The 26,562-nt window shown below is 31.3% G+C and overlaps 1 protein-coding gene across 1 annotated transcript; it reads left to right on the top strand.

The window, feature by feature from the left end:
* Nucleotides 1-521: 521 nt before the first annotated feature.
* Nucleotides 522-26,562, top strand: LOC132719926 (1-phosphatidylinositol 4,5-bisphosphate phosphodiesterase gamma-1-like; the record flags this gene model as incomplete). The annotated part of the gene is given in 7 exon segments (XM_060703883.1): nucleotides 522-953; nucleotides 3,403-3,552; nucleotides 8,629-8,722; nucleotides 15,981-16,122; nucleotides 16,766-16,846; nucleotides 25,943-25,992; nucleotides 26,514-26,562. Coding segments are annotated over 7 exon segments (756 nt in total), but the record flags the coding sequence as incomplete, so codon positions are not given.

Below are 26,562 nucleotides of genomic sequence, written 5' to 3' on the forward strand. Positions count from 1 at the left end.
GCTCGTGTAATAAAAGGCACCGGAAAACAATGCAGGGCATTGGGTGCTTGTAAATCTTTAAAAATGTTTAACCAATTGATAAAGTACATGTATATAGACATATAAAGGGTACAGTAGCGCCCAGTTTCTCCAAAAACACCAATCTTGAGCATGAAATGCAATGGTATGAGAGCATGATATGAATAACTTGCTTCATATCACGCTTCTTGTGTGACTAATTTTTTATTCGCGTTGAGATATTGTGCTGTTCTGTGTATGATTAATAACACCACTTATCTAGAAGCGAGATTCTGACTCAGAACAAATATCTCAGAATCTACGTACATTTGAAACGTCAAAATATTTGGACTGATGACGCTTCCTGCTGTTTTAAGTACATTCGTTTCGCTAATACAGTAATAATTAGTCAGAAAGTCGCAAACATTTAACATCCGGAAATTAACGTTGGAATCCTACATGATGTAACAAAAATTAAATCATGCGAGTTCGAGACTGTCTGAGCACGAATCAATACAGGTGCCCGCCTAATTGGATTCAAGAGTTAAGTCCCTTGATGAAATGAATTTGCATGTTGACCCCGGAAGAATGTTATAATTTGATGTAATTAACCGCTAATTAGTGTCCTGGAATGTAATATATTTCAAGTGGCATATGCAGGAATTAAAATATCTTAGCAGATAGTGTGAGAACCTGTTACACTGTAGTAAACATGTAAGTTTTTCACAGTTTCTAACCAGGAAGACGATTCGCGATAGAATTCAAGATGGCGGCCCCCATCTACAATGGACTACCAGATACTGGTACCATGCATTTATTAGGAGATCTAGAGACTGGGAAGGTTGTTACAATATATTTCTTAAAGACTAAACCAGAAAGAAGAACATTAGAGATCAAACCAACCACTAGTCAGCTTGTTTGGATCAAGGCACAGGGAGTCCGACCAGAAGGATCAAGTAAGTATAAAATTTTAACTATATTTAACAGCATATATAGTTAATGTGTACTCTTGTTAACATTAAAGTATATAGATTTTTTCTGCATTTTATAAGTAAGATGTATATTAACGTCCTGAAAAAAATGTGGTATGAGCATGCCAAATTTAGTATACATAGATTTACAGGCCTAAAAGAATTTTTCTAGGGTCACTCACCCTTCACAAAATGTTCTTGCCTTGCACTTTGACAGGCAAAAATAGTTAAAAATCAAAAATACATTACTCAAAATTATTATTTACTGGTTTATATCGGTGTGATCAGCTTTATTCAATTACTTATAGTGATATACTGTTTATAATACTTTTCATACTTTTAATAAATTGTTTTCTAAAACTATAATCTTCTCTATAGTCTGTTACTTATTTTATTCAAATTCTAATGCACTCGGTTACAGATTAAGTATAAAACTTAACAGAATGTTTGTATTTATTTGTCGAATGCTGTTGTTGTTACCAAAGGGGTATGCGTTAATTGATTTATCATACTGTACTCATTCGGGAAGTTTTATACATAACCATGAGGTTGATATCTGGTTTTTGTTTGACAGGTATTACGATTGAAATTGGCATCTGCAGTTTGCTTGTTTTACTGAATAACTTTATTCATAAATGTGTAGATGGACGTATAATCATTTTTATTTATCAGAAACTTTTGTGAAGCTCATAGTAACATGGGTACAACAAAAAAAACCACATTAACCACGATATACTGCAGATTTTCAGTGTTTCTATCACACCAACATGTTTTCAGGCAAAATACTTCAAAAGAGTCACTTCATTTCAAATTTTTTACTTTTAAACGGGAACATTGCCATATTTTTATGGAAGCTTAGACAAGGCACGGTGCCACACTAGTTTCTTACGGTTTAGATGATGAACAATCAGCACTACCTGGAATAGGTCATGCCCTCAGTCTATGAAAAAAATAAATGAAGATAATTTTATTTGAATTCAACAAAGCTTAAATGCATCTGTGCATAGGTTAGATAAAAAAAAAACTGCATCTGTGCATAGGTTAGATAAAAAAAACTACATGTATGTGAAAATTTACTCTCAGTTATGAAGCAAAGTGATTTGCGGCAACACCAGCATTGCTAAGAAGGACATGTACGCCCCTGTGACTTTGTCATGAATCTTTGTAGACATTAATGCGCATAATCGTTAGGTCAATAAGGCATAGACTGTAAGCCCATTAGATGGTTATTTTTACCAAATCTTTATAAAGCCCTAAGTCACATTTCATTTAGGTACGTTTATTTTCTATAGTGCGAGAAAATGGTAGACCTTATAAGCATGTAAACACAAAAAATAGTTTCATTTTGTGCATTTTCAGTGCTCAATCATGTAAAAATGATAAGATCTGTAATTGACTTGTATTGGAGCTAAAGTACCAGTTTTCCATGTATGTACAGCAGTATATACTGCAGAAGGCTTCGACCCTGGTTTACTGGTATACTGGTTGGACAGTGTACCTTTTAAGAAAATGTTACCCCTTCGGTGGAGGCTAATATTTATAAATCATTAAATTACCATTTATGGCAATAAATGCTGGCTACATGTATCATAAGGCTGTCAATTTACAAATGATTAGAAACATTTATATTTTTCCCTACTTAAAAAAAATCCCATGAAAATATTTTAAAACTTTTCCTACATATAACTGCCAAAAACATGAGACCCTTAGCAATATCAGAATGTCAGAAGTTGAATATCCTTTGAAAAGAATTGTCTAAAATTTTCCTTGCAAGGGAAAGTGACATGAAAATTCCCCTACTTACATGACCTGATCGACAGACACATGTATGTGATGTTCCCCCAAAACAGAGAGAGAGCCCTGTGTATGCCTGGTCGAATAATAGTCATGTCTCACTGTGCTGAAATTGGAGCCTAGCCATTCTATAAGAATTTTATGCCTGGGCTTAAGAAGAGCTTCAGGGTCACTCTGGAAATATGATTGACCTTGGCAGTCAAGGTCAAATTTTGATGTCCATAAATTGAACCACATTTAGAATTTTGTTTTTGAAGCTCAGGACTAGGATTTTGTGTATGCATAACCTCTTTCTTTGGTGCTTATCATTTACATGCAATTATTTGATACATTTTTAAACTAAAATGCAGTCCATCATAAAATTGTACTCCAAGATAGAATACATTTTTGAAGATTTTTTCTCAGAAAGAGGAAACTGCCCCACTTTCACCACACCAGCTGTTTTGTCTTTGTACTTTTTCATACATTAATAGAAGAATATACTACTTGATTTGCAATTTTATGATGGAATGCGTTTTTGTAAAAAAAATAATGAACAGACTGCGGTAAACTTCACACATCACAGGAATGTTAGTTAACTTAATCTAGAAATCTGTATTGTAAATGATTCTATTGTTTATCATTATGTTTTCGATTTCAGTATGTTTTCGAGACATAAAGGAGGTTCGGAAAGGCAAAAGCTCGAAAGATTTTGACAAATGGCAAGACGAAGCTCGCAGAGTGGACCAGAGACTTTGTTTCGTTGTTTATTATGGAAATACTTTCAAACTGCATTCTCTCTCAGTTGTTGGTAAGTGTTGCTCGGTAGTATTATATTGCCACTTTCCTCTATATTTTTTTTGAATATTAAGGAATGTTTTACTTCATTATTTTCTATACATGTATAGATTTGTATGTTTGAAAGAAAGTTTAAAGGTTAATTTCATGTACAGATTCATACCATCTTAATCATTATTAATAAGTCCACACAAGTAACAAAGTCATGGTAAAAACTTATTTAAAAGCACATAAGATTTTGGTAATAAATATTAGAAAGGGAAGTACCTTTAGCACTATAAGTATTACAGATTGAGAATCTCAATGCTAACAAAATTCAGTTTTTGATATATACATGTAAAACTGACCTTTTTCAAAATTGCTTATGACCTTAAGAAAAAGGAACTTAATGGAAAATTGAGAAATGAACATTATTATACAAAGTCTTGTAGACAAAAAACAAAAAACTGTTGTTTGACAAAGAGCTACATTGTGTGTCCATTAACTTATATTGTCTCGTGGCACATTATTCCACAAAATCTTATTTGAATACAGATAGATTCTGAGTTATGTTTGCATGCAAGGATACATTCTCTCTTTCTAAGAAAAACCAATTTGCATAATTTGTTTATCATATATATGTATCTAGACTTTTGTCATTTGAAATCAATTTCCTGAAATCTTAGGCAAGGTATAAAATTATGTGGGGTTTTTTTTTCTAAGAAAAATACCCCACCTCATTTACAGTATTTTCACACCAAGCTAATCATTAGAACTGACATTAAAATGTATCTACTCCTACACAAAATGTAAATCTTGTTTCTTTAAGTATAGGGATAAAGTATATAATGGCGTTATTTGATCTTAATGGACTTACTTAAATCTCTGTGGCAACATTTGTTATAGATTCAGACTCGTCTTATAGACAAGCCCAGATTTATAAGCTCTGCATATAAGTATCAAGCATTAGTGTCCTTGTATGGGCATAATTATGGTCATTCAGTCACCATTTAATTTGTTTCAAGGTTGATTTTCATGCGATCATAATTCAAATTCATTTTTTGTGGGGTATTTCCACAGTAACATATATTTGATAAGCTCTTCTGTCATAATAAAGCATTTTTATGCTGTTTAAGCTTCTCTGGTGTCAGGTCTCTCTAAGGTCAAGGTCACAGTTTTGTCTCTAAGGTCAAGGTCAAAGTTTTGTCTTAGGTCAGGGTTTGAACTAAAAGGTTATTAGTTGCAAAATAAGATAAGTTTTGTTTATATACAATGTATTTATTTATGCAATAGCACTGCTTTATAATTTGGTCTGCTATTGATAAAGTTTTGGTCAGATGAATTATTTGTTGTAAGAATAAAGATTCTCATGTCAAAGTAAAATGTGGACTCCAAGTGTGAAGTGGACATTTTGCTGATTAAAAGATTGTATAAAGAATCTATAAGCATACTTTTATGAAAGTAAAGCTAGAAATATATCTACTGTATAGATCCATGCATGTAAAAGCATACAAGTTTGAGATAAAATTGTACATAACATTAAACATAAGTAGTGGGTCGAAAAAAATGAAATACCGGGTGGTAAAAGCTGGTAATATATCTCTCAATATCCTGTCAACATACAAGAAGTATGTAAACTTGAAAAAGAATTGATTTGGAATTTTGTTAAAATCAATTTATGAGCAATGTAATGTCTGATAAAAAGCTTATACCTATAACCCATTCCTACTTGATTTGTTTGCATTAGATTAAAAAATCATTTTTATCCAGGTCTCTTCTAAAATTCCCTGATAAGATAAAAAAAATATATTAGATAGATAAGGCTAAAAATGATTTTTGCTAAGAGGTAGTTTATCTTTTATACTTTGAACTCGTAGTTTATTATACTTTAAGTTTGATTTTTTCAAAAACACAGGCTATTTTTAGTTTGCATTTTACATTCAAAACTTTAAAAAAAACCCAGACATTTTGACTCATTGAACATTGGCCCTACTGAAATGGGAAGTGATTTAGCCTTTGCCCCAAACATAAAGCCTGCTTATCTAGATAAGTTCAATCTGACCAACTTGTTGACTGACTTAATTGAAATTGTCATCTTGACATCTCTAAAACAGGAAGCTGGAAAAGTTATATTATAGTAATTTATAGGTTTTAAAGGGTACATGTATAAAGGTCTATTTTATAAAATATTTTAATAAAATTTATATTATAAACAGTATAATAATATTGGTTCCATAATCTCATGGTAAATTTACAGAAGAGTTGTAACGTAGAATGTCTCTGTTATTTAACATACACAAATAGGGGAGTCTGTGGCCGAGTGGTTAAGGTCGTTGACTTCAAACCACTTGCCCCTCAACTCTGTGGGTTCGAATCCCTACAGGGACTTTGGATTTTTTTCATGTGAGGAAGCTATCCAGCTAGCTTACGGAATGTTTGTGGTTCTACTCAGGTGCCCGTTTGTGCCTGAAATAATGCACGGAAGGGCACCTGAGGTCTTCCTCCACCAGTAAATCTTGAATGTCACCAAATGACCTATACTGTGTTATTTTATAATGTTACAGCCATAACACTCTTGAGTGTAACATTATGTAGCTGTTGCCCTAAATAGGCAAGTATGGCACCGCATGACTGTGATGCTCTTGTTGTTATAGAAGCATATAAATCTATATATCTGCTGCAAAAATTATTGTTTGAATTTTAAAAAAGAATACTTCTAAAATTCTTGTATGAAATAAATCCTAAAATGGGAATGGCAGATGCACAAGATCATTGCTTTACTCTGCTTAAAATGGCAGAATAGTATTTTGTTCCAGAACATTTTATTTTTTTATGGACAGTCACAATATTCATTTGTGCTAAATAATAGAGGCATTCTTTGTCAAAAGTCTTTCAATTGACCATAAGATTATGGAACCAATATAATTTTACTGTTGATAAATGTAATAAAAATATTTCTTAAAATATAGCTTTATACCCTTTAAGCGAACCAGATTTTTGCAAATATTTCAAGAAACGATGGACACATTTTTATTTGATAATTTGAAAGGACCATTGCAAAGGAAAATGTAAAAATCAAAATTTTGGTCCATGGAGTCCTGTCCTAAACAGGGCTCATCCTGGGGGGAAATTTTAGGGAGAAGTGACGACCTCGCGAAAATTAGGGAGAAGGGAAACAACCCAATGTGTATGCATTAACATGCATGGCTATACATCCTTTAATTATAATATAAACACAATTAACATCACTTATAATATTTCTCCAGTTTATTAATTAATAGAAGATTAATTAATAGTAGTATTAATTAAAAGTAGATTAATTATTTAGTAGTAGATCAGGCAATGGCATCTAAATGTTTTTGAGCTGCAAATATGAATATAAAAAATTATTTTTGATATCTATTGATCAGCTATTTATAAGCTTTCTCTAAATATGTGTTTATATATTTTCATGAGATATGATGATAAAATCAATTTCATATTTTTTACTTTACTTTCTTCACCTTTAAAAGAAGATGAAGTCACATTGGATATTGATTAATAATATCTGTTCTATTCTGTTCTGGTAACAGAAATTTCTCTCAAATTCCTGAATGTTGTAATGTCACATTTATATGCATATAATTATGCTTATAAAACAATTTTCAAACATCAAAGAATATGTAAAATATGTACTGCAAACATTTGTGTACATTATATTTGATCACTAAAATTACATACATTCATTTCTTATTGAAAAATTTGACTGAGAAATTGTAGAAAATTAATTTCTAATTACCTCCCTTTATTTTCATGAAATGTTAAATTCGGTAATATCTTTATAAATAATGCTTTTTAAAATTTACAATATTGATAAATCTTAATCTGAGCGTCATATTTACGAATTTATTTTGAAACAATAAGAACACTTCTTTCCAGACAAATGTTGTTGTTATATACACGTTACATGATATACGACCGATATGTAGTTTGCCCACGTGCGTAAACTGTGTCAAATTTGGCATTTCTACAAAGAGAATAATGCCAAACACCCCTACTGTCTACAACATACCAATCGCAAGATAATCTTAGATTTTTGCGAATTGGCTTTCTTAGGTGTAACTATCAGAATCAGTAACTTTCTTACTGCTCGGTTTCGGCATTTCGCCTTGTAGCCATGACGTGAGCGACATAACAATTTTACAGTAAAAATTGATGTTAACAGACTGAAATCATTCAAAACTATGATTAAGTTTTTAATCTGGTCGCTGATCATTAATGAAATTGATTATTTTTAAATGACTAACAGTTTTGTGATAGCCGTGAAAAATCCATTGCACATCGCCTTTACTCGGGTTAAAAACCCACCATCGAAGTGCATCGCGTATATCAATTAGGGAAGATTGCACGTGTTTAGATAATCGGGGAAAAAACAATTTATAATTATCGCCAAATCCCGTATTAAACTCGCAAAACTATCACACAATTATACCGTTTCGGGCCGATGCTCTCATTATTTACTGTTTAGAGTAGGCGGTCTATCGCTTCGCTTACAGGTAGAAGGGTAGTATAAAGCGACGCTCTGATTGGATAATGATAATTAGCGGTCGTCATATGGGCGGATACAATCTCTGCTCTTTACAACGCTAAGTAATTACTATTTGGGAATTAAGATTTTATCGGCGATGTTGACTTCTCTTTGATCAATCGGAAGAGCGAAATTGGAATATACACGGCGAAGTTTTCGCCTGAATCGCCCTTCTGGATGAGCCCTGCTAAATCACATGAGCAATTGATATGATACTATTTTATATATGTACAGTCTGGCTCCAGACCAACTGACCCTACTCCTGATTCTAATTTTGATATTTGAGGTTTTACTTTGATTTAATTTGATTGTGTGATATTTGAGGTTTTACTATGATATAATTTGTAATATTTGAGTTGTTTTCTTTGATATTACACAGTGTAGAGTATACATGTATTTTAGGGTTTAACTTTAATTGTAATTTTCATGTTTAAAATTCAACTGTTATTATAGTTTTTTGCTAGATTTTGTTTTTGTTATTTGATATTAATTGTTTTGTTTCATTCTGATTGCATTTGTGACAAAATATTGCTATATTTACAGCAAGTTCAGTGGAAGAACGGGACAAGTGGTATAAGGGATTGGACCTACTTATTGAAGATTCTCGCACTGTCTCACATATCAGTCTTGTAGAAAGGTAAGCAAGTATAGAAACATCTACCCCATACTCGTAGGATTGGAAATTCTCAAAGTACTGATTCTGTTTAACATTCGGAATGCAAGAGTATGAAAATTAATGGGTTGTCACCTGGATTTTTGGACTAGAACTTAAAGCTGCATGCCTCTAGATGAGCCAAATGAGTCATGTTATGACAAAACCAACATAATGGGTATGCGACCAGCATGGATCCAGACCAGCCTGCGCATCTGCGCAGTCTGATCAGGATCCATGCTGTTCGCTATCAGTTTCTCTACTTGTTATAGGGTTTGTAAGCGAACAGCATGGATCCTGATCAGACTGCGCAGATGCGCAGGCTGGTCTGGATCCATGCTGGTCGCAAACCCAATATGTTGGTTTTGTCATGACGCGGCTCAAATTTCTTTCAAGAATATCAAACATGAAGCAAATGTTCTAAGATAATACTAAAAAGATTAAAGATTTTAGCAATAATTTACATGTTATGTATACAATATGCCGTATTTATTTTGATTTATCACCATATTTCTACTGCCTGACTAAAAGCAATGAGGGCTATTTTTGCATATTTTTACCTCTTTTTGGTAATTAACATACTAAATTAAAAGTGCCTTTTGCAATGTGTATGCTACTTTCTATGTACACTTAACTTGTAAATAAATTTTCAAAATTTTCATGAAAATAAGCATAAATTTTATCTGGAGGCATGCTACTTTAATAAAAAAAGGATATAAACATACAGCAAAGTCTCGGCACTTATTTATGAATGACAAAAATAAAAACAAATAAATCAACTAGAATGAGAGAAGCAATATTATTTATGACTAGAAATATAACATTTTTTGCCATTTTATCTGAAAGAAAGTTACATTGTGTCCTCTTTATATGAACTTTTCATTAAAATGTACATTATGTATGTCTAGTACTGATACACTGTTAGGTCTTATAATTCGATCTTCATATTATTTAGAAGTGTATCCCATAATACTTTTGTATATTACATATAAGAGGAGAATTTCTAAATTAGATATGCTATTACCAGTATTGAAATGGCTTCTTGTTATGGCTTATGGATATTAGTATAAGACTTTTTGGTCTTCTTCGTGATTAAAATGTCTGTTTTTATCCTTGTCTCGGAAATGTATTTTGTAAATGTACAGCTTCGTTCGTACCAGTTTTGCGTTGTGTTTTAATCTAACCGAAAATGGCATGTTTGACCCAGATATTTATGATATCCATAATGTCGTATTGTTACCATGCCATTGATAATATGACCTTGGGATGTGTGTTACTTAAAGTGCTATTATTTAAGTCACAGTATCAGTATCACTCTGTGATCATGTGGGATCGTATGGTTCCAGTGCAAGTGTGTCATCACCTTACCTTGAAGAAATGATAGTACTATATACAAGTGATGTTAGTTCTATAGTCCTTGTAATATCATTTTATGGTGCATGTAGAATTCAAACCATTATGTCAAATGAAATTCATGCAGTAGTTCTGTTATATAAAAATAGGCTGACTGAACATATAAAAATAGGTTGACTGAACATAGTTAAAAGTCTAGTGTACAAGTTAGTAAAATAATTGTTAACACCTCATCTGTGAAGTTTGGAAATAAAGGGACAGCAGTACAGTCAATGGATTCTGGCAATTTCATTTGTCCATACTTGCCCATTGACCTTTTTGTAACAGGTAGTTGCCCTGTTGGGCAAGTACTTTTGAAAATAACCTGCCTTAACCTAAAATTATATGAATTAAATCTCTTTCTGGATAAACTGCTTGGTACTTTGTATATAGAATTTTTGTTCCTAGTTATTACCAGTTGTTCCAATTTCATTCAGGAATAAAATGTCCATAATTGTCATGAAATCTAATTGATTTGCGCTAAGACTACAGGCCCTCCTATCGCTTAAAGTTATTCGACTAGTGTATTAAAGTTAAAGCTCTGGAAGAATTTTTTTATCGTAAAAGATTTTCGTCGTATTACATCAACACCATTCTGCTTATCTTTAGAGTGATATTGATTTGAAAATGTTTCAGACAGTAATATTTCTGACTAGATTTCATTGTTTTACTTGACCGATTAAATACGCCAGATATAATTACTGCTGTTTAAATTACTTTAATGGGATTCCGCTCTTAGAAAATGTTGTTTGGAATCATTTTTATCGGGCCCGAAGGATTGTTAAATTGATGTTTGCTATAGTGCTGAGACTGTTTTTATGAATTAGGTCTGATTAAACAGTAGGAATTCACAGGATTGGATTGTCAACAAGGCCGATTTGATGATAAAGTTACAATAAGTTCTATCGTAAATTCAGCAATTTACATTGTTTGTAAAACTTGAATTATTTTATTTCCTACATAGAATTTAAAAGTAAAACATAAACATTTTAATTTTCTTTAAACATAATTATATTCAGAGATATCACATTGTATTTATTTAGGGAGTGCTGTTAACATAAATACAATGGATGGGTGAAAATGAAAAACCCCCTCACTGAGCAAAACATTGTGAATATACTATTGAAGGTCACCTAATAAGTACAAAGAGAGCATTTATAAAAGAGCGGCATCAGATCACGACAAAACCAACATAGTGCATTTGCGACCAGCATGGATCCAGACCAGCCTGCGCATTCGAGCAGTCTGATCAGGATCCATGCTGTTCGCTTACCAACCCTTTTACAAGTTAATAAACTGATAGCGAACAGCATGAATCCTGATCAGACTGCAGGGATGCGCAGGCTGGTCTGGATCCATGCTGGTCGCAAACGCACTATGTTGGTTTTGTCATGACACGGTTCTTATCATTTATAATAAGAGAACTTTTGATACTTATGTCATGTTATGGTGAAGATACTGCACTCTTAACAGTTTGTTACAAAAATCTAAGAAATATTTTATATTTTACCGTATATTAATATATAGTTTATAACTTTATTATTACATGATTGTACATACTGTCACTTAAACATTTATTCTAATCTTGGTAAATCAACAATAATTTTTTTTTTACCAAGCCTAATCAAGAACATTTAAGATTTGGATCCGAGTGTGTGTCTAAGCTTTGAGTTTCTCAGAATCAAACTAAATCAGTTCTGTATAAACCGAGAACCTTTATGAGAGGTGAGGTCCTCTGATGTAATTGAAGGACAGGAAGTCTTCTGCATAGATTTTACTCCTGCACCAAAGTAAATGATTTGTAAAGTATGAACATAAGCAGTTTTGGTTTATACAGAATTTATTTTAGTTCGATTGTGTAGGAAGCTATAAGCTTATAGACACACTTTCGAATCCGTTCCTGAAACCAACCAGTACTGAGCAATGAGTGTAAAGTTCCTTGCTCAAGAAACAACGACTTACCCCTGATGGGTATAAAAAAAGAATCGTAACTGAATAAGGCTTTATTTTCAAACACATTGTCGTAAAAATAGGGGTTGCAGTAGGTTTGGCTTGTTCTCTCAGTTGCCACGTGCAGTGTAACATGAATCAAGCAGATTAATTGATTGAAGTAAATGCTGCCATTATCTCGCAGAAAATCAAGGGTTTCTAACAGAACTGTTAGATCTATCAAGTTAGCAAATAAATTGTCACGTGGGTGTGATTGATTAACTCGGGGAAAGAATGATTGAACATTTGATTAAATGTGAGACAATCAGAGTCAGTAAATGTCTACATCTCCATCTTTGATTTTCTCCAGATACAGAATGTAATTTATTATAATCAAAAGAAGTCATTGTTCCTGGCAGAAGTCAAATATGGTTAGGCATTTTGAGGAAGTATTTATTTAGAATTTGAATATCTGTTTGATTTCTTTGTTGTGAAAATATATTGCCGTAAACACTTGCATCACTTTTATTACTTGTCTGTTTCACATGATCACTGCAAAGTCGTTGTCGTTCTTGTTATTAAGTACTTTACTCAAACAATTTAAAAGGTGTTGACATGAAACATCGAAGACTTGCTTATTGTGACAAGCTGCAGTTGTAAGACAAGGTGCATTATTCTGAAAGCATTATTTTTTCAGTTGTGCCAATTTTTATCATAGAATTTTAAGATTTAAGAAATGAAGCTTACAAGTTGTATGAAATGAAATATGTATGAAACAAAAATGTTTGTTTTGTTTCATTGTTTTAAGTTTCGTTAGTTGATGTGCTGTATTATTTTACAAATGTTACTAAAACTTATGTCTACTTGAATAAATAGAGGAGACGACACTAGATGCAGGTCACGCAAGAAGCTTTTAAGGAAAACATTTGTCTTATCCTGTATAATATTTCCTTTAGAAACTGATAGTTATGGTTCTGGCAGGAAGTAATCTTTACTTGAGACTGTGTCCTGTGATATCATAATAGATTAACATGTACATATAAACATGCTATAGACACAGTCTGTTACAAAAGTAAAGTGACCTCTATGCACTGATTATCAGTATTAAATTCAGTTCTGTTTATGAAAATGTGGATCTATATATAGAAGGTTCGAGCCACACAAGCCTCTCTGGATTATTTCATGTGTGAAAGCTATCCAGCCTAAGCTTACAGAATGTCATGTGGTAGGTGGTTCTACTCAAGTGCCCGCTTGTGCCTGCAAAATGCACCTGAGTGGCACCTGAGGTCTTCCTCCACAAGTAAAGCTGGAATGTTGCCATATGACCTACACTGTGTTGAGACATAATTAAAACTCGATAAAAAAAGAAATATATATATATATATATATATCTATATATATATATATATATATATATATATATATATATATATTATATATATATAATTTTTATATATATATATTATATACATAAAGACCAAACATTATTAACTAAATATTGATTTTCTAAACTCAGATTAGTATTAAGTAAGCAAGTAAGCAAACATTTTTAGCAAGCAACAACTTTATTTAATAAGGCTAGCACATGTGGGCCTCAGCATATACATACAATGTAACATAACATATACATACAATGTAACATAACAACATATACATACAATGTAACATAACAACATATACATACAATGTAACATAACAACATATACATACAATGTAACATAAATTATATACAGTCAACATTTACAAAACCTCAATTAAAAATTAACTGTTAATTTTTAAACAATATTAAAAAATACAAGCATAAAACAACAGCAACAAAAAATAAACAACAAAAAAAAAACAACAAACAAAAAACTGATGATAAAACTATTCACAACTAGCCAATGAGATTAACAGATTTATCTCTGTATATTAAAATACATTTAATGCCTGTAAAATAATACAAAAATCTTGTTTTGAAAATTCTCTTCCTTGTTTTTTTCTGTTTACTTTAAAATTAGGTAGATATTTATAAATAAAGAGAGATATAACCTTAGGTCATATGTGAAAAGTTCAGAATTTATTTTTACAGAAATAACATGTATTGACTCCTGACAAAGGATGGTCTTTTTTCAGAAATAGCTGGGAAATTTATTTTATGGTTGTTTAGTCATTTCACAAGACAATAATTATTATTATCATAATATGCTTTTAGATTTCTTTAAGTGTTTGTATTTAATTTAAAGATAAATTGGGTCATGATAATTTATATTGAGGGAATGTCCTCAGTGAAATCCAAAATAAGACCATTAAAGAATATTGTACAGGGTTTTTATCATTATCAGATTGGCAATCCATTTCATCGGATGAAATGCTTTTAAAATCAGTTGAATGTATTTTCAAACTGTAGATTAAAATATCCCTCTTGACCCCTTGGTCATATCAGTTGTTTTTTGTTGGCACATCTGTTGCCTCGCATAAAAATGAAAACCCTGAATTATTTTTGTATCATCTGTTGTTTATATTATACATGTATCTCTTTCCGATAATAAGGTTTCGTTTATGTCTATTTAATGACATATCTTAACTGGCTAAATTTCTTGAATGGACTTCTCCTGCTGGCAACTTCAAATTTTTGGAACTGCCCATAATCAGTTTTAAGGATTTAAAATGAGAATTTGAAGTAAGCCAACAGTAAAAGACATGTGACAGACTGTTTGGAAGTGCAAACTGGCCTGGCCGTTAGATGATACAGGTGTCATTATAAGACTTATCACTTTCGGTTAATGCATTTTTTTCTGTTAATTAGATACATTAGATTAAATTTTTTTATGTTTTCTGAATTTTAGTCAGCTGAATTATCTTCATATTCCATTTTCTTAATCTTTTTAATATGATAATTAAATTGAAAATTAAAACAAGGCAGTAAAATGAAAAGATTTACTGTTCAAATTTTATTCTGGTACATGTATGATATATTATAAATTTATGCAAAGACATTAACATGATTATAGTATTATGAAACTGTCATCTTCTAACTGTTTGAAATATTACATGAATGTGCTGAACATGTGAAAAAAAAAGTTTAGAAAAAACAACAACCCCACTTTAAATTTCTAATGGTTAAACCATGACCAAAGTCAACATTACAGAATACTAAAATAAGAGGTTATTTATTCAGTGTAGATTTGGCCAAAAGACTCAAGATGCATTAATTGTTACATTGTCACAAAATAAATTTTTATTTCTCATTAGCTTGACTTGCGAAGAATAAGAAGAACTATTGTGAACTTACCCAGGCATTGAGGCCACTTTGGTCAAGTTGACTACCATTTGCCTTTCATCATTGTAGATTCCAGCCATGCAAGTTGTTGGATTCTATATGTGAGAGTGCTATCCAGCTAACTTACGGAACATTAGTGGTTCTACTCTGGGTTCCTGTGTGTGCCTGCAATAATGTACAGAGGGGCACCAGAGGTTTTTCTCCACCAGTAAAGCTGGAAAGTCGTATTATGATTGATACTGTGTTGATGCGATTTGAATCCCAAAAACAACAAAACACACCAAAATCATTGTTGTAGCATCAGTGTCATATAGTCACATTTCTTGTTTTATTATCAGGATATTTCTGTTGTTTTAAGTATTATTGTTTAGGAGGTTCATGTTTCTGCAATTTCTTACTCTACATTTCAGGTTCCTTTCTTGAATTATTTATTGTGAAATTTAACTTTTTTCACTAGTATGTATTGAAAAAAGTTGAGAGTGCTTAACCCAACAACTATTCCTGACAGATCTTCTAGACATGGCCATATGAATCATATATCTCAACAGAAACAGAATTTTTTTCAGATAAAGCCATTAATATCTGATCATGTGAATGCCTTTGTTTAGTTACTTAAGTGCAGTATAAAAAATGCAATGATTCTCGACTTTTTGTTTACAGATGGCTGACGAAGGAATTTATGAGGATGATAGAGAGGTTGCGTGCTGAACAGGCTGACCGGTTGACGCTGAAGAATGTGAAATCTTGGACAACGAGAATCAACTGTAAAATCTCAACTAACAGATTGAGGGAGAAATTTCAAGTATGTCATTACTGTGTAATACTATGTTAAGTATTGTTAACTGTCCAGTAGTTGAATATAATAACTATTTCTGTAATTATCTTATGACAGTCCACTTATATTGAACAAAACATTCTGTTGAAGTGTTCATAATATTCGTTGTGATGTACTTGAGAAAAACATAATTCAAGTTACTGTATGAAAGGCATTGGTTGCCATTTTATGTTCCCCCTTTTTATTGTAGCCAATGTGAGTTTATACTGAAGTATTTTATGAAAATGTTTCAACAAAAGTAGCCCTTCCTTGTCACTAAATAATTATATGTCTTTAAATTAGATAAACATGTATATAGATATAATAAACATTATGTTATATGATATCACATGTTTTTAATGTTATTACAATTTGTTTAGTCATATGAAGAAAAAAGTCCGCATTAGGTGTGATCCCTTGGAAACAGTGAAACAATATTATATAAAACTTACAGATTTGGATTGATTGAGTCTGTTCATTAGAAATAATGTAAAAGTGCAACATCTCTCGCCCCTTACCATTGACTGCAGCCGTATTCATGAATTATATTTTGACCATATTTTGACCATATGGTCTTTATTTTGGCATGCTTTGACACAATATGGAATCAAATGCTGCTTTATATTTTCAGAGTGTAGATACAACCAGAAAAGGGGAAATAACTCTCGATGAGTTTGTTAAATTGTACCATTACTTGATCCATGTGCCTAATGTAAGTATAACAGTAAATGACTTCATATAGGCTTTTTCATGCAACAAGGAAAGTTAAGTTTAAACCAGAGTTTATTTTCCCATTGATCAAATAAAGAATTCTATGACAAGATATGATTTTATAATATTACTTATATCTGATATTTGATAAACAAATACCAAATCAAAAAGTTAGGTAACCTCTGCAAAGCTTGGTCAAAAACCCCTAAAAATGTCTGGTGTCATCTGTTGCTTACTGAGATTATAAATAGTGTTGTTCAAGTGGAACAGGTCACTGGTAACAAATCTGCCAGGATGTGATTGTCGAGACATGAAGTCCTCTTAGTAAAGGCACTAGTCAGACTAATGACTTATAGTCTTAATGTTGTATATTGAGGTTTTGCAACAACATTTTTGTAAATTATTTCTAGATATGTCACACACCCATCAATGGAGAAGGGTTATATATTGCTTTTGTTGGTTTGTGTACCAGACCTTGTGCAATCAATAAATAGAAAAAATATTTAGCTAAATATGATCCTAAGAATCTGAGGTTGAAGGAGATGCGGTGAGAAGGGTTACTCATGACCTGTAGATAACTTGTTGATTTTGGGGTCAGTTGGGGCAACTTTAGTTATATGATAATAACATAAGTTGCCATTTTTTGGCATACACATATCACTTGTTTTTTACTATATACTAATACAAGTGTTCCATTAATTCCTTAATATGCCAGTCAGAACTTGATTTTGAAAAGGTTTAAGACCTTTAAATTTGAACTGACATTTTCCTATACAGTATGAAACCTTGTTTATTGGTAAATTTAAATTGCATTCTGTTCTGGACAGATTCATTTCCCCCGAACCTGATTATCTGTTAAGCCAGAAAATGAATTTCTGCGTTTGATAAATCAGATATTTGTTTTTTTTTAGTCCCCTACCGGTTTACCGGAGGGGACTTTAGGTTTACCCTCCGTCCGTCAGTCCGTCCGTCTGTCCGTTCGTCCGTCCGTCCACAAAACTGGATCCCGCGATAACGCAAAAAGTACTGAAAATATTTTAATGAAACTTGATATATGGATAGATGGCAGTATGGAGATTATGCACGTCTTTTTCTTTTCTTCCTATGTTGAAAATTCTGGTTGCTATGGCAACAAATACACTGAAAATATGGCAAATTTTACACATAACCTGGATCCCGCGATAACGCAAAAAGTACTGAAAATATTTTTATGAAACTTGATATATGGATAGATGGCAGTATGGAGATTATGCACGTCTTTTTCTTTTCTTCTTATGTTGAAAATTCTGGTTGCTATGGCAACAAATAGACTGAAAATATGGCAAATTTTACACATAACCTGGATCCAGTGATAACACAAAAAGTACTGAAAATATGTTTATGAAACTTGACATATGGGTAGATGGCAGTATGGAAATTATGCACATCATTTTCTTTACTTCCTGTGTTGAAAATTGTGGTTGCTATGGCGCAAGTAGACTGAATTTCAAGATTTCTGATACTAGTTTTTATGCTTTTTCACTATAAGTTCTTTATTTCTTAAGGTATTTTCTTCATACATTAAATATAAGTTTCTTGTCATCAACCACACCATATGTGACAAGGTTTACATCTCTAGCACAAAAAATATCAGAATTACCTCCCATGAACTTTAAATTTTCATGAAAAAAAATGTTTTTTTTAATAACTTCTTTAGTTCTTGATGTATCTAATTCAAACTTCATAATTATAAATGTTTCTTATTGTCACTCAACATTTATGAGTGTTCAATACTCTAGCAAGACTATTTCCAGAATTATGCCCCTTTTTAACTTAAACTTTTTTTTGAGAAATTGGTAATTTTTACTCCAACTTCTTCAATCATGATAGGATTTTAAAAATGTTATATTTTGATAACAGGGATGTTTAAAAAATAACTTTAGAGTGTCCTTCAGTCCGTCTGTCTGTACATAAAAACTGTTTCCTGTGATCACTTTTAAAGAACTTTTTCAACAAATTTACTTAAAATAGGAACCTATTTAGTGAATGGCCAACGGCCCTTCAAAATGTTGCTTTGGCTCTTACCGATAGGGGACTTATGGATTGCTTGCAATACTATGATAATTGCTTGTTATTTATATTTTACTATGTGGGAGCTAAGATTGTTATTTGATTTATATTATATGTCGTTTGTTTTCATACATGATTACATCAGGCGGTAATGTATAAATACCCACTGCTTCATTTACCTTATAACATTCATTTTGATGTTAAAAGTCTCTTTTGAAAAAAGTAGTTCCATGTACTATATTTTAATTGGATTATAATTATGTTAAATACAGTGCTGTCAATAATTGGTCTAAGTTGCTGTATGTTGTATTTAAATTATATTTTATCAGAAGAGACTTTTAATGTCAAAATAAAACATCTACTTGTTAGCATAATTATATTCAATCCAAGTTTATTATTCTATAAACCTTTATATGATTAAATCTTTTATGTATTGAGACAGTTTCAACCTGTTTTATACATGTAGTAGATTTTTGAAACAATGATAATGTATGTGACTGGTGTTTAAAGCATTGTAAGCAGTGAGTAAAGTTTTGTTATGATACCTTCTTTGTCTGTTCATTACCAAATCTGGCTCGATCATTTAATTTATAAAACATTTTAGCCAGGCCTGTCTGCATGTCCTTCAGTCTTAACTGACTATCCACAGATAGTATCTAAATTGTTTGTTTTCAAATTTCCTTAAATGGACTGTTTCAAATTTCAAAGCATGGAAAATCCATTATACAAAATTATCAAGGGTTTTAGCGTTAGTATTCAGACTGAGTCTGCAATTTTCATATAATATCGTTGTTTCATTGCTTCTGAGGGATTAATTTAAAATGAATTTAGCCGCGTCATGACAAAACCAACATAGTGTGTTTTTGCAACCAGCATGTATCAAGACCAGCCTGCGCATCCGCGCAGTCTGATCAGGATCCATGCTGTTCGCTATCCGTTTCTCTACTTGTAATAGGGTTGGTAAGCGAACAGCATGGATCCTGATCAGAATGCGCAGATGCGCAGGCTGTTCTGGATCCATGCTGGTCGCAAACACACTATGTTGGTTTTGTCATGATGCGGCTTATTTGTCACAGATATTATAATCTGGAAAAGGTTTACGCTTATTACATGTTATTAGATTGCCATGTGTGTTCTTATTCTGGAATTTTAAAATTGTAAATTTTTGTATTATAACAATAAGTATAGGTTAATGTTTATAAGTAACCATTTACAAAATCAAGAACGGCAAAGCCATTCAACCAATTTAATGTAGTAAATGCTTGTTTGAAGTTATTTTCATTAAACTGCCAATTTACTGATTAAATTTAGCCGATTTACTAAAGTAAAAGTGTTATTATGATTCATTTGAAATACTGCAATTTAATTGGAAAAAAAAATAATTTCAAACACTAAGGATGTATAGAAAATTCCCTATAGGTTATAGTAAGTTATATCTTTTATAAGTTATGCATAAAGACGTGATCAAATTAATCATCTGTTAATATAAAAATCAAGATACAAATTAATGTTTTAAGCTCTGAGTCATTGTTTTAAAATAACACCTTCATCATGGCAGTTTTTCCTTAGGTTCACATTTGTTCATCATTTGTAATCCAGAATAAATATTATTAATGTTTATTTAATTAAGCTTATTGAAAATTTGTACAAAGGTGCTTCTTGCTTACGGAACATTAATGGTTCTACTTGGGTGCTGGCTTGTGCCTGAAATAATGCACGGAGGGGTACCTAAGGTCTTCCTCCATCAGTAAAGCTGGAAGGTCTCTGTATCACTCTGTACTATCTTGGTGTGACAAACACCCCCCCCCCCCCCGCCTCACACCCCCTCCCCCAACCAGAAAAAAAAAAAATAAGAAAAAAAATTTTTTTTTAAGTGTTTCATAAAAAACATTATTACTGCCATTGTATCTATTCAATATCAAGTAGGCTTAATATAATAGTTAAATATAGTTTAGTAAGCTAGAAAGTTTTAACGTAACGCTTCAGCTTTGAATATTTACTGGTGTATTTTTGTCATAAAATATAAACAGCAGATCGATGTGTAGATGACAAAATTGTTGGGCTCCAACTTGTAGATTAAATTGAATTGTCTGTACAGTGAGAGAGATAGATATTGATGTAAATACTGTAAGAGATAAGACGGCAAAAAAAGACCCTGCAAATCTGCATACTAGAAGAGTCTGATAGCCTGCACATACCATATTCTATTGTTCAGTCTGTACCAATTTTAAAAGTGCTTATATGTCAAAGAATTCTGACTTTCTATGTGGAAATGACTTCATAGACAATAATGTAAAGAAAATCTCAAGAAACATTATAAAATGATTATAAGCACAATGATGTTTAATTAAATTTCAAAAGTCTGTTATGGGTAAAACTTTCAAATGTTGCTACCATGGTAACAAGGAAGTAATGGTGTGGCAATGGGTACCTTGCCTGTAGCTTTAAATTGATAGTTCAATAAAACAAGGTTTAATATGTGTAGCATCTCCTCAAGACAAAACATGCTTGTGTTGTTAACAATCTATAAGTAAAATTTTTTCTCAAAGTATCTTGTCATTAAGAGATGCCCTGTCATCTAATGAAACAGAATCGATGTGTCGTTGATATTTTTGTTGATCAATTATAAAATAAATGATACATAATTTTAACTAATTAAATGACTACATATAATAAAATTTCACCCCAAACATCTACAGAAGCAGTAGTCCCTGGACTTAAATGTTGTTGATTTGATGTTATGGACATAATTATTTCATAACAGTGATGAGTAAAAAAAATCATTCTAATGGCATTTATAAACACGACACAACACAATATTTAACATGTCTTTACTGAAAACATTTAATCAAGTATGAAAGTGAATTATAGACAAGTAATTACCGGTATATTAAGTAATGATTGATATATCGGTATATCATCGATATTTTTCACCAAATATCAATAAATCGTAGATATTAATAATGGTCTATATGCTTTGCCAGCTTGTTATTAATACATAACTGATTAAGACAATATATTGGGCAACACAAGTAGGTGTGTACAAAACAACTGATAAAAGTCAAGTAGTATGGCCATATGGTCATCTTAAATCTATCAATGGAAAATGCATTTCTTTACCTGTTTCTATTTTTAATTATAATGAATGTTTGAGATTTATTTTAAACCTATTTCTTTTATGAAAATTGCCCTGTTTTTATCTTGTTTTTCATCTTCCGTGAATGACAGTCCATGAAGCATGCAGTGTTTGACAACATTTCCTTCAAAACTTTTAACTCAACTGATATTTGTTTTACCCGCAAGTCCTATTTCTTGGAATGTTTTCTGGGGATTTGTTTTTATTATTTTAATAATGAGCATGATTTTTTAAATGAATTTTCAAAAAGGAATAAGTTTCTGAACTTGAATTCTGTTAAAATAATGGTATGCTATTTAAACATAATGTATTTAAAGGTCAATTTAGAACTTACATGTATTTTCAAAGTGTTAAACAAAAAGATTTGACCTTTAACACTGGAAAAGTTGAATCTTAGACGTTTTTAAAATAGAATAATGATAAGTTGTCATTATAGTTTTAACATTGATTACTTGATAAGCTAAATGGTGAAGAAAAGTTTGAATGTGATTACCTTATTTGGAACACTTTTGACTTTGCTTCCTGCATTTAACTAGTACTGTTGTAGTAATTATGAAGAAACATGGTAGTGATCCCAGAGGGGATTGAACCCTTGATCCTTGGATTTAGAGGCAGACACCTTCACCACTAATTGGCAAAATCCCTTTTAATAATTATCTCCCCTTAATGTCAACATTAAAGATATTGATTTTCCTTTGTTATTTATCATATTTAACTGATATAGCTTATAAAAGGGAAACAATTCCAATGGATATTTTCAGAAATATTCTTGGGCCATGTTAGTGATTTATCGTTCTTTCATACAAGGAAATTTGTGAAGCTAAAAGGAATTATGGAAACATGTAAACTTGTCTTTTGACTGCCACTTGTTCACTCATTATAATTATATCTTTGGATGGGCAAAATGTCACTTTAAAAAGTGCCTTGTAATAAGGATAATTAAGGATAATATGAAATAGGGATATTTTATTTTCTTAATAATAAGGATAAAAAAAACCCATAAAATCTAAAATTCAGTTGTAATGTACTATTATAAAGTAATGTGTCTGATGCATATAAAAATTTTAATAGGTGCTTAGACATATTTAGAGGAAACATTAGAAGTTATCTGAACTGACAGTTAATTCCCTGTGTCAGAATAAATATGGCTTCATTCTAGCTAAATCCAAATTGAAAAGTTTTATTTTCTTTTACCATCATAAAATTGTGCTTGAATTAAAAGTGATTTGTTAGAATTAAGGTTTTATAGCAGACTTGTTGTAGTTCAATTTTATTGTGGCCATAATTTATAGGATTTACCATATTTGATACAGAAAGATTCAGAGCTGCCCAGCTGTAACTTACAGTTCCTTGTATTGTTTTAGTCAGAGATAAAAGTATTAATTTTGCAACCATTTAAGAAAATAGTCAGATTTTGTGAACTTTATTTTGGCTATTGAGGAAACCAAACTTGTTAACTTGTTAAATTTCTATGACCATACCATTCAGATTAGTTTTGAAGAAATTAATTAGTTTCAGCTATTTTCTAGTCAGAATCTTGACTTTATAAAGTGCTGCTTGGGTGACCTTAATTAAATATGATGTCACATACAACTTGTTATGACCACTCAGAATCTAATGATAAAACAAGTTACATGAGGTGTTTTGTTGATATCTCTGGCAGAATGGCTCCAAATCTCAGTTAAATCTCAGCTGAACAACCATGTGAAGCAAATTATTTTATATTCATCTACACCAATTTCCCCTTATACCAATATACTGTCACGATATATAAGCTTGCCTTTGAAGTAGATATACATGTCTATAAGTTAATTTCAGTTTTAAAAAAATAACATTTTGATTTAATTTACAATAAAACTAAAGCATTTAGTATTGTTAAATATAACAAGTAATGTTACTTTACAATCTAAAGACTCAAATTCAATTTTACTTCAAATAATTATGAAACAAAAAAACTTTAACTGCTTGAAAAAAGAGGAAAACTTGTGGTATTTAAGTTCACACTGTACTTCTGTTTGATGTTTACAAATATAAGGAAATATATTAAGTGTTTTACATGAAAAAAGATGCACTAATTTGTTAATTGTTGAAAATAGGATGATAATTGTTGTCAATTACTTGTCTAGTACTTAAAAGATAGGAGGGGATTTCTACCATATAGTACATTCCTTTATAAAATTACAAGTATATGTTTGTATAATAGTATGACATACAAAATCATATGCAAAATATGCATAATATCCAGGGTTTTCATTATTAAGAGATTGGCGGTCTATATCATCTATTCAAATTGGTTTTTTGTTAGCCAGTAGATTAAAATATCTCCCTTGACCCTTGGCCAAATTGGTTGTTTTTTTGGTAAGCACATCTGTTGCTTCAGATAATAAATGAAAACCCTGAATGTCAATTCTTGATTATATAAGAAAAAGAATTTTCTTGACTTACGAAAATTATCATATTTTGTTCAATCTCATTCAATCTGTTATCATTATCAGAATTTTCTCATCCTATCAGCAGTGTACTTCATTTGTAGTATATTCCCCTCCAATAATAATTTATGTATTACTAACCTATGACATTCCATAAAACAGTTTATAAATCCACCCACCCCTCTCTCCAGGCACACACTATTGTTATATCCATTAATAAAAAAGAAAAAGGGCTAAAAATAACTTAATGATCTTTTTCTTCACTGCAATACTTGTATTAAAAATATGCTTCATCTAGTTTAGTTCTTCTTAACATATTGTATTGTTTGGAAACATTTTTTGAATGGCAGCAAACATTTTGATATAAAATTGATTATTTAATTGATAAAAAATTATGTGATTTTTACATAATAGATAATGTATATCTTCCACTACATATTCTCATTATTTATGATATATGCAGCTCTTTACTTAAGATACATCAAGTCATATTACATTATGTGGGAAAAAAAATACAGTCAAACTTTGTTCGCTAGAACTCAGAGGGCTGTGCAAATTTATTCGAGAGATCGTAGTTCGAGCCAACGGAGGTTGAACAGTATATTATCATGTAGTACATAGGCCTAAAGGTTTTCCTGCTTACATCGGTGGAATGATAAATACGTCAACATAACTTTATCAAAGAAAATTGACAAAAATGAAAGGAACATAACAATGAAAAATTTAAATTGTGTTACATCATAATATTATATTGATACATAAGCTGTCCATCATCCTACAATTCATTCTTTTTTGTTTTGTTTATTATTTCAAATAATTTGTTAACCCTTTCTCTCTTATTTTGTCTTATCTTTCCTTTGAGCCTTCTCTTATTTGTCTTATCTTTCTTTTGAGCCTTCTCTTATTTGTCTTATCTTTCCTTTGAGCCTTCTCTTATTTGTCTTATCTTTCCTTTGAGCCTTCTCTTATTTGTCTTATCTTTCCTTTGAGCCTTCTCTTATTTGTCTTATCTTTCCTTTGAGCCTTCTCTTCCTATGAATTTAGAGTCTGTTAAATCAAAAGATTTAAATATAATGAAATCATTCAGTAGTTGATGACACAGACACTTGGGGTGTGGAGCTCAAAACGCCTTTCAAATCCAAATAAAATGCATATTTTGTCAATCCCAGCACATGTACTGATCATATATATAAAAAAAAAAAACTTAAAATAAGCCGTCTTGAAAAAATTTATATTTCCAAGTCTATTATTATTATAGACTTTGAAAGTTTTTTTGTTTTTTTTTTTTTTTCAAAACGGCTTACATTAAGTTTTTTGATATATATGGTAAGTACATGTGCTGCGATTGACAAATATACATTTTATTTGGATTTTAAAGGCCTTTTGAGCTCCACACCCAAAGTGTCTGTGGTTGATGGTGTTTATATTACATTGTGCTGTTGTGAGGTATGTTTTAATTAATTGATTATAATCTATATTTCAGATAATAGATGAGTACTTTAGTGCGTACATGAAGAAACTACACAATGACAGGTAAAATAGTCCATAAAATTTAAAGAAGCTTGTGATAATTTCAGGTAAAATTCTTTGCAAAATTTTAAGTAGGCCATGAACATAGGGTAAAGCTGTAACCTTCTGAATGATTTTAAGCAATGTTAACCTGAGCTCACTCTGCTATTAGCCATTTTAGCCATTTGGCAAATGTTGTAACTTTAATTTGGCTACAGGATTTCTTGATTTGATAAAACTTTGTATGAAATCAGAAAATCACACCAATTTGACTAAAAGAAATTTTCAACTTGGGTTTACTATGTATTGGTTAGTGTTCATCAGTAATCATTTACAGAATTTCATTGGTTAAGAACAGCGCAGTCATTCAACCAATATAATTTAGTAAATGATTACTAATAAACACTGACAAATTTAGAATTTAAAATTATTTTTATAAACTGTTGATTTACTAGACTATTTACTAGACTGCTTGTAGGTAGCTGGTAGAATTTTTAATGCCGGTACACTGTGATAATGTCAGTATTTTATATTTAATGTTACAGAGTTGTTAGTGTGGATAAGCTTTACCAGTTTGTTACTCAAGAACAGAAG

Source organism: Ruditapes philippinarum, unplaced genomic scaffold (genome assembly GCF_026571515.1).
Source record: "Ruditapes philippinarum isolate M1 unplaced genomic scaffold, ASM2657151v2 ctg8033_1_1_1_1, whole genome shotgun sequence".
In the NCBI taxonomy this organism is placed as follows: Eukaryota; Metazoa; Mollusca; class Bivalvia; order Venerida; family Veneridae; genus Ruditapes; species Ruditapes philippinarum.